This window comes from Carassius auratus, chromosome 31, assembly GCF_003368295.1.
Source record: "Carassius auratus strain Wakin chromosome 31, ASM336829v1, whole genome shotgun sequence".
NCBI lineage: Eukaryota > Metazoa > Chordata > Actinopteri > Cypriniformes > Cyprinidae > Carassius > Carassius auratus.
Genome location: NC_039273.1, coordinates 2,909,723 through 2,920,118, shown reverse-complemented (window position 1 = coordinate 2,920,118; position 10,396 = coordinate 2,909,723). Strand labels below are relative to the sequence as shown.

The window sequence follows — 10,396 nt, the reverse complement described above, 5'->3', positions numbered from 1 at the left end:
TTAACACCTCTTTTAGTGTTGAAATCAGAAATTTTATTAGGAACTTTAAGCAATTATGTGATGCTTTTGAGAAGTATTTTCACCAGCCTTATAGTGACAATGAGAGGGCCTTTGGTAAAATTATCCAGAATGTATTTTAAGTTCACTAGATTTGGGGCCCTCACAGTGACTTGGCATCATGAATATCTACAACATGAAACAAATGTTGTACTTCCCTTTTCAGCTGACATCACAACACTTATTTTTCATCCCTTCCTCTCAAACCACCCGTCATATAGAGATAATTAAATGTCTGATTGATTTCCAATGGATAAAATCAAGTCCCTTCCTTTATTTTCAGTTTCCTGGTGTACTCAGAAATACAGTTATTTTGGTCACAATACGGATGTGAAATGACTGCTAATGACATTGCATTTCAATTTTAATGTGCTCAAATAGTTATCTGACATATATTTAGCAGTTTGCAGCTGAAATTCACCAAATAACATCCTGTGAAATCCTTTTACCTTTATACTGTTCATACCATGTGTCACCATTTTAGACTTAATGTAACATGAATTAAGAGATAAATTAAAATAATTTTATGATTTAAAGAAAATTAAAAGGTCCTAAATAGTCTTCCCTTTCTTTATAAAAACAATTTCTTATTTCTTATTTTGAAGATTATATTAAATCTCAGAAAACCTGTAAAGAACATGTCAAAGTCTATTGTATGCTATAAACATGCTATTATGTGATTTTCATATTTATCACCATGATTATGCTATCAATATTTACTGTATGTTATACTGCTTGATATCCATTATGCTGTATGTTACATTTTTTAAATTAATAATATTTTAGATTATAATTTTATGTATTTTGTCTGAGAAAGACACTTTCAGATCACATGTAGGACTTATCTGTAAATAAAAAAATAAAAAATATTATTATTTTTTTTTTACAAAATAATAATTTTTAAATAAATGCATTTGATATATTCTTTTCATCTTATGTTTCTTAAAAGAAATAACCGAAAAACAGGTTGATTACTAAAAGTCGTGCTTCTGGCATAGAATTTTTATTTTTATATTGGCTTTGGTAAATAAACAACAAAAATGATGGATGTCTGAAATCCATAATTTTTTTCAAATGTTAACTTTTCTCTAAAATTGCTACATATATAACATAATTTGCAATGAACAATGTAAAACAAAAGCATTTCACTAGAGAAATGGAAGGGATATGAAATCACAAATGAAGTAAAAAAAAATCACATATGCTACACCGAGTGTTGCTTACATTTATTATCCTGTAACTAAGGATTATATTTACTCTGTATTTCCTCCTCTTAGCATGTTAGGCAGTTAATTTCAGAGCAGTTTGGCCTGTGTTTCACAAGCAGACAGATAAGAGGATTAGAGTGGATCAGCACTAAGGCATTGTCACCGCTAGGAGGCAGCGTTGGCCAGAAACATATTTTAATAGCATATGGACGACGCCATCTGTAGGTTGTGTGTACATGATTTTAATAATTGTTACAAAACATTAAGCAACTGATGTGCTTTAGTCTTGAGCCCATTTCTAGAATTACACCATTCATAATCCATCCATCTTTTGGATTAATTTTAGTCAAGAATTAATTTAAAAAAAGGATTAGTTGTCCCACATAAAGCAGCTAGCACTTAGTATCAACACATATGTTGGATAAAAGGCACTTTAATAATACTGATGTTTAAAAGTAATAATAAAATGTTATTTTGACAGGTAAAGGCACCTTCAAAAGTAGAAGTTTCCAGGGTTTGATGGCTCTGTACCATGAAAGAGGCTAAAAACTCAGGATGCAGAATGCAGGGCTTTTTTTTTTTTTTTTTGGATTAAAAAAAGCCCTTAGTATTACTAATAATTACTACTAATAATTAATTAAATAAATATATTGCCTAATTTAATTTTAGTAGGCCTACAATGAACAAGCAAAAAAAAAAAAAAAAAACATATATAAATTATTTAATTAAATACATTTGGTATTATAAATATTTTACAGTATTTATACAGTTTTGATCAGTACTAGGCTTATTAACATAATACAATTTTCATAATCATTTTTGTATTATTTATTAAAATAATAAAATTTTCATGTCAATTACATCATTATATATATTCTGTTAAAATAATATATAACATATATAATATATAACAATAATAATAAACAATTATGCACACTGCAACATGACCCCGGCATGTTCCTAACACATTAATATTAATATAATTAATCAATACAGTAAATAATCAAAAATGCTTTTCCTAGATGTTTGAGATACTAACCATAACACATCTCACCTTTGTCCACATAATGTACCTGTGAGGCAGCAAAGGGTTAAAATCCCTGAACTCTCTTCCCTGGACACAGTCACAGCATCTGGTGTGTCCAACCATTAAATCCTGTCCTTATCTCTGCCAAGACAGACGGACAGCCAGACGAGCCAATCACATTCAGCTGCCCAACAGTCATCCAATAGCAGTTCAGGAAAGGAGGAGGGACATTACTGGATCACACAGCTTGGGTTTGTAGCATCCTTGTAGCTCTTCTCATTTTGCTTTTGCATAAAATGCTATGAAAGAAACCAGAAATCAGCTGAGAAGCAAGAATCGAGATGTGACTTTGTATAGAGGGAGAACATGTGGTGAAAGTAGGGACCCGGAGGGGGAAAAACCTTTCAATTTACAGCCTCTCAGCTGCTCTGTTCTAGCTGAGGAACAAAGGAGGAGGGTGAAAGGAGAAGTTCCCTCTTAAGGTTTTCCATAGGCTGCCTGGAAAACCTTGGAAGGACATCAGCCGCGGTCACATTTCTTCATGAATTGGTCAGTATCTCTCATATCAGCAGCCAGAGACAAACAGTTCCTCATCAGACTTCAGAACATATACACTTATTAAATGCAGTTCATGCAGGAAAACAGATTTATTACTGATAAGGCACAGTAACAGGCATGTTATTTTGGTGTCTATGATGGCATGTCTATCTTTATCTTGTAAAGGCCTGTGATTGGTCGAAGAGGCAGGCTTAAGAGAGCCCGAGCATTCTGATTGGTCGAAGGACTAACATGTTCTTCATTAAGCGTGCAGACTGTTTGTGAAACACACAGTAAAGAGACAAGACCGACCGTTCCCACTAAGTGATTATGTATAAGAATCTAATTAACTCCCCTCAAATACACAGATTACAGGGAATGGCTGCAGATATCTGTGTTTGAATGCCCTTTGACAGGGACAAAGATGAGTAAGGAAGACAAGGATCTGTAGGAGTTTTGACTGTTGCTGTTGACTGTTTCAGTGCATGTAAACAAACAAAATCACATTTACAGTACTGCTCTTGCAATGGAAGCCTACAGAGCAATTCACTGCACCAGGATCGATTTAAAACAAACGCTTTGAAAGTACAGCCAAAAGACTTAAACATTAAATGTGTTAGCAAAAAATGAAATCATGAGAATTGCTTGCCTGTGCAGAGCTAAGACCCCAGTGTTATACACTGTAATGACAATGAAAAGGGGAAAAATTGTACAGTACGTGCAAGGATACTATCCGAAAAAAGGCAGTGTTTGCAAAGAGCAAACGTAATCCAGGAATTGATGCATAATAGATTTTCTTTTTTTTTACAACTAAAATAACACACATTTTGCACAGAAGAAAATTTTCAAAGTGCTTAACTTTATTAAACAAAATTGCTAAAAACTTGAGATTAACATTTAAACAGAAAATATAGAATAAAAGCTCATTCAAAATATTCATAAATACTGTATAAATAATACTTAAATTACATTGGTTTTAGCTGGTTGCTGTGGTATTTATGGGTATTTGCTGATGGTTAAATTAAAGAGTCCAAGACTGATATTCTGGTCTCATCTAAAATCTGCAAGTGGGTGAGTATATCAGAAAACAGAGTCAGCGTGTCAGCATGTCAGCCGCAGGTGGCCTGTTGTTAGAAAGTGAGAGAGAAAGAGAGAGAAACAGCGAGGGAAAGCAAGAGCACATCTGTGTTCATCTCTTACGAAACGTATCTCTTTCAGTTTCTGGGTACTTGCTTTACTAGGTACAGTATCAAACTGGTGCTGTCTCTCTTTCTCTCTCTCTGTGCCACTCTTGTACCCACATCCTGCCAAGACACCCACTTCTGCCCGGCTGCTGCAGCGAGGGAGAAAACTACATAACGGCAACACAAATACACACACACACACACACACACACACACACACACACACACACACACACACGCACACACACTTTCAGGAGAACTATGGGTGAATCTCATGTAAATATGTCCAATTTAAACTTCGCTTAAAAAAAAACAGTAAAAAGATATTATAAATATAAAATGTATTAGGACCATTTAAATGACAATTCTGCCATTATTTACCTGCCTTAATGTATTTCCAACCTGTATGACTTTCCTTTATCTGCACTCATTTTTCTCAAGTCACATTAGTATAAAATCTGCTAAATTATAAGGCAGTAACAAATACCATTATAAATCCAGTCACTTATTTCATTTCTTTTTACATTACAGTAGGAAGAATTCGATTTTTTTTTTTTTTTGCATGATGATGTTTAGTTGTTATCAAAGTAATATCAAAATGTTATTAAAAAGAAGTTTGACATACATACATCTTTCCATATTGTACAAAAACAGTACCGTTCTAAGTTTGAGAAATATTATTATGCATTATTGTTTTTGAAAGAAGTCTCACCAAGGCTGCATTTAGTGGTTTAAAAAAAACAGTAAAAGCAGTAATATTGTGAAATATTATTACAATTTAAAATAACTCTTTTCTATCTGAATATTATAAAATATTTTAAAAAGTAATTTATTCCTGTGATTGAAGCTGTATTTTCAGCATCATTACTCTGGTCTTCAGTGTCCATGTTGAAAACAATTGCACTGGATTCATTTGAAATAGAAATCTTTTGAAACATTAAGTCTTGACTGTCACTTTTTGATCAATTTGATGCATCCTTGTTAAATAAAAGTATTTGTTTATTTTATAAAACATCTTGCTGACCTCAAAATGTTGAATGGTGGTGTATTCGCAGAATAAAGGTTGCACTGACTATACAGAGCAACACAACAAACTTTTTAACCGTACATGTATGTCAAATTTTATATTCAAAAACAAGTGTCATTCATGCCTTCAAAAGCTGTGCATCTTTGTTTTAAAAGTTTTGTAAATTGCTGTTGATCATTTATCAAAATGGTCATGTCTGGATGGAGGAATTTTATATTTATTACTATTTTATAATCTCAATAAAAGTATCAAATTTGTACATATGACAAAATCACAGAGTTTTCATCACAGAGATCATACAGTATCTTAGTGTGAGGAACAGACCGAAGTAAAATTTTCAGCAAATAGCTAAATAATCATTTGGCTTCAAAATAATTACATACTTTGATTTAAATAAAGTCATAAGGATTTGGAATGATATGAAAGTGCTAAGAATTTTCGTGTTTTTTTTTTAAAAATGCCCCTTTAACTGCACGAGCAGTTCTTTGTGAATGGAGACAGGCTGCGGTTTAGGAGATTTCTACATTCTCACTCACATCCACCTAGATCTCAAGAGCAGATTCTCCTATTCTCTATTTTAAGCGTTGAACCTCGTTCCTGCCTCCAGCCCCCACATCCACAAACGAACATACACACGGATTCTAACGGTTGTGATGTGGAAGGAAGCTTGAGGTTTGCCAACAGTATCTTAAAAGCTCACACATCCATTTGGTGTCCACAGGGTTTGTACTCGTGTACACACACACACACACACACACACACATTCAGCCAAGATCATGCAATCAGACAGCTTTTCTCACTGATAGAGCTGCTGCTTTCAAAACATGAATGTATCTAAAATTCCTTTTCCCTCATTTTTGAGTTTCTAATTGATTGGGTGCTTTCAAAGACCGAAGATTCCAGAATGTTTCTTAATTAAATCTCAGATGTTCATAAAGAAATATGAAACCTTTTAGCACTTTCTTATAAGAGTAAGTATATGTGTCTTAACATCCTTTGACCAAAGCACATTATTTGCAGAGTTTTTGAGGTCAATGAGATTTTTCTGAACAAATTGATCAAAAGTGACAGTAAGAAATAATGCTGTTCTCTTGAACATTCTATGCTTTAGAGAATACTGATTAAAAGTATCATGGTTTACACAAAAGTATGAAGCTGCACTACAGTTTTCAACATTATAATAAATGTTTCTAGAACTTCAAATCAGAAATATTAGAATGATTTCTGAATGATTATTCAAAAATATTGAAGACTGGAGTAATGATGCTGAAAATTCAGCTTCACATCACTGGAATAAATAACATTTTAAAATATATTCAAATAAAAAAACTGTTATTTTAAATTGTAATAATATTTCACAATATTACTGTTTATGGTATTTCACATAAATGCACCCTTGGTGAGCAGAAAAACTGTCTTTATTTCCACGTTATTATATTATTTATAACAAAAATATTATAGTATGTGTAAAATATTATCTAGAAAATATATGTTTCAATTAGGTTATACGGTTTCTTTACCATCAAAATATACTTCGATACATGCACCTGAAAATAAATAAATCTATATCTGTCAACAGAATAAAATGAAATGATTCATCCTCTTGTTTTCAACCAGTCTTCAGAAAGAATGGAAACTTATCAATGTTGAAAATAAAACAAATATGAGTTTAAAAATGAAATCCAACTGTCATTATATTGACCTACTTTTATTACCATTTATAGTTTTTGAAAACAAAGCCAAATTGTATCTAACATTAAATCTTCATTCACAGGATTCTTCCAGGAGTTTAGGATCATCATGAGCATCATGGCCGAGGTCTGCTGGAGGAATCAATCACAGTAGGGTTGTCTTCAAAACACACCTGGCTCGCCTCCAGCAAGAACCATGTATCTGACCTCCACCCAAACCCTGACCCCGTTCCCCGCCCCCACTCTCTCCCTCACCACCTTCACTCCTCTTCTCACAGCTTCAGCAGAGCCCAGAGCTGAGCCAGAACACATAACGTCCAGGACCACCTTCAGCTCCGTCACATCGTCCACCAACGAGACCAGCCTGAACTCCACACAGCTGCCCATGGCTTCAGTGGAAGGCGCCGGGATGGGGATGGTGCTCGTGCCCTTTGGTATCATCACAGTCATTGGGCTGGCTGTTGTCGTGGTACACCCCAAAATGCTCAACACAAGCATGTCAGATCAAATTGATCAAAAGCACCTGTGAAGACTCTTATAAAAAGATTTAGAACAAATGTATTTATTTGGAACTCAGTACAGAATCCTAAAAGAAATTGTGTCACAGTTTCCACAAAATACTAAGCAGCACAACTGTTTTCAACACTGATAATAATAAATGTTTTTGAGCAGCAGATCAGCATTAGAACGATTTCTGAGGGACCATGCGACACTGAAGATTAATGCTGAAAATTAATGCACATGACATTTTAAAGTATATTCAAATAGAAAACTTATTTGAAATTAAAATAATATTTTACAATATTACGGTTTTCACTGTATTTTTCAGCAGAAACTTTTTATGCAATTTTATTGATACAATCAATATTGTTTTAAAGTTTAATACAAGTATCTATATTTAAAATGACACTTTCTCTTTTCTGACAAAATTATTGAGTCATGTAGTTGAAATAGACTTAAAGTCATGTATATTTTGAGTTACATAGATGATAACAGACATTTATTTGACTAGAATACTAACCTTTTCCACATGTAGTGCTTCAGACTTGATTATCATTGAGTGTTCGTGCTTATAGTTGTTTAGTTAGATACCCTGGAATTTCTTGCCAATTTAATTGATTAAAAACGTAATTCATGAAATGTATATAATTCATGCATTTTTCTTCTCCAGTTTATATACATCAAGAAAAAGAAAAGGTGAGCAATTGCACATTCATGTATCACTTCACTACAAAAACTCAAGGTTCTTCAGTGAATATTTAATTCAAGACTGAAATCCTTTTTGGGTCTAAGTGGAAGCCTCTGATGTTTCCCACATAGAAGAGTGTCAGTAATGATGCGGTGATGCTTTTCTTCTACAGGCTGGAGAAACTGAGACACCAGCTGATGCCCATGTATAACTTTGATCCAGCTGAAGAACAGGATGATCTCGAGCAGGAACTCTTGGATCATGGACGAGACGGAAGCCCAGGAGGACCAAACTCCAAAGTAAGAGAACTCCACCACACGAGTCAAAGACAAAGACATACAAACAAACAAAAATGTTGCTGATTCTAAACTAAAATGGTTATTATTTAAAATTTTATAGATTGATAGATTGATCGATTTATTTTGTGAGACCTGAAGGAGTTTTCTAATTGTTGTAACTTTTATGTGTAATATTTAATTTAGGTCAGTATATTAAAAATAACATGCATTTTGTATGATCCCTCTTATCTTAGTAAATTAAATTTTTTTGTAGATACTGCAAACTGTATAATATATAATTATAATAAAACTACAATATGGAATTTATTGCAAAACTAAGACAGCATGGTGAGTCTCTGAATTTTTTTTTTTACAGGTATGCCATACTTTTTGAATGTTTTTTTCTTAATTTCGATTTCTATCATTCTCATTTCTCTTAAGTTCTGACACCAGGCCATGTGGTTTGTTATTTGTGGTAAAGTATTCTTCACTGTTAACGTGTCAGTTACCACACATCCCTTTAATATCATTTGTAGTCATCAGTAAACTACAGCTGTGAATGAATCCATATTTGAACTCTCCTTAATTTGTGCTTTGGCACTCGGATCCTCATTTGTCTCATTCTCATACTCTCAACATAACAGAATTCATTTTATTTAGCTAATTCATATTTGTGCAATGTTCCATTGTAGAACTAGATTTACATTTGTATTAATTATATTCTATAATGTTCTGGCGTCGATGTCCTGCATTGTTTACTTACTTTCACTCTCTCTTTCTCGCCACAGACACTGACCACAAGTCAGGGAACAACTCAGAAGCCCAGTCGACTGGTTTTCACTGACGTGGCTGATGCCATTAATGCATGACCACACTCTCATGCTGCACAAGAAGAAAGAGGTACAGAAAACTGGACATCAAGTCACCGGGATTCAGGAATATCTGCATTAATATTTGGTATGATATTGGGTTAATTGCTGCTTTTGTAGTTAATAATTTCTTAAACAAAAGATATGACCCCAAGTGTTAAAGCAATATCTCACTCCAAAATGAAAAATAAGCTGAAACTTGACTCACCCTCAGGCCATCCAAGATTTCCAGTTTGTTTTTTCATGGGAACAGATTTGGAGAAATGTAGCATTGCATCACTTGTACATCAATGGATGCTCTGCAGTGAATGGGTGCCGTCAGAATGAGAGTCCAAACAGCTGATAAAAACATCACAGTAATCCACTCCAGTCCATCAGTTAAGATCTTGTGAAGCCAAAATCTTCATGTTTGTAAGAAACAAATCCATCAAGGCTTTTTAACTTTAAAAAGTCCATAATTCATGATATTACTTCGTCCAGTGAAAAAGTCCATCTCCTATCCCCACTGACATATTTGTTTTGGCTTGTTAATGGTGATTGATCTATGCGAGTTTTTCACTTCAGAAAGCAATATTATGAACAGATGACTCATATTTGAAATTACTTGTGGATAATTGTGATGTTTTTATTATAAGCTGTTTGGACTCTCATTCTCATGGCACCCATTCACTGAAGACGATCCAGAGGACTGTTCCTTTAAGAACATTGTATTTTTTAAATTATGACAAAGAACATAAACCCAGAATCTCTGAGTGCAAATGACAGAAATTATTGCAACAAATACACAGTGATGAGAATATTTTTTATATTACACATTTTAAGGACACTAAAAAAAAAAAGAGAAAAAGGTCTTCACTACTCCAGAAGTCAGCTGGATCTGTATTATTTTCATTTCTATTGTAAGACTCACTTAAAACCTCTTGGTTTTTAAAATATGCATAATGTGACGATGTACAAAACAATGATTTTAGAAACACTGAATTAGGCTAACTATGCTTCCGAATGATTGATAAAAAACCTTTTATTTTTAAGAAGGGAATCCAAATACAATTTTGAACTCCTTTTGTTTGTAAGAACACTGTTAAACACTGTAGCACAAAAGTTCTGTCACATTGTATGTGAATATGCATAAATGATGATTTTTTTTCCCTGTGTGTGTGCGGCGCGTGTCTGTCTGTCTGTGGTTGTGTAGATGAAATAGCAAATTGTAACAATTCTCTGTGCACCACAAACCAGCAGCGGGTCATTTTAAAGACATTTTTATCTTTTGCGACAATGAAGGACATAATAAAAGGATATTTACACGATGACGTGCAGGTGTGTTCTTGA

General features: G+C 33.6%; 1 protein-coding gene across 2 annotated transcripts; it reads left to right on the top strand.

Moving 5' to 3' along the window:
- Positions 1-2,531: 2,531 nt before the first annotated feature.
- On the top strand, positions 2,532-10,374 carry LOC113050210 (uncharacterized protein C3orf18 homolog). 2 transcript variants are annotated; one of them, XM_026212976.1, is made up of 6 exons: positions 2,532-2,841; positions 6,815-7,200; positions 7,903-7,928; positions 8,093-8,219; positions 8,640-8,673; positions 8,987-9,086. In XM_026212976.1, the coding sequence occupies exons 2-5, from the start codon at positions 6,928-6,930 to the stop codon at positions 8,643-8,645; spliced, it is 432 nt and encodes a 143-aa protein (XP_026068761.1). In that variant the 5' UTR covers positions 2,532-2,841; positions 6,815-6,927; the 3' UTR covers positions 8,646-8,673; positions 8,987-9,086. The 2 variants fall into 2 exon arrangements, with proteins under 2 accessions (XP_026068761.1, XP_026068760.1); XM_026212975.1 differs by lacking the exon at positions 8,640-8,673 and having other exon boundaries at positions 8,987-10,374.
- Positions 10,375-10,396: the final 22 nt, after the last annotated feature.

Coding starts and splice junctions, on each gene's coding strand:
- LOC113050210 (XM_026212975.1), top strand. CDS start 6,928: ATGTATCTGACCTCCACCCAAACCCTGACCCCGTTCCCCGCCCCCACT. Junction 7,929..8,092: donor TACATCAAGAAAAAGAAAAG/GTGAGCAATTGC, acceptor TTTCTTCTACAG/GCTGGAGAAACTGAGACACC. Junction 8,220..8,986: donor CAGGAGGACCAAACTCCAAA/GTAAGAGAACTC, acceptor TTCTCGCCACAG/ACACTGACCACAAGTCAGGG.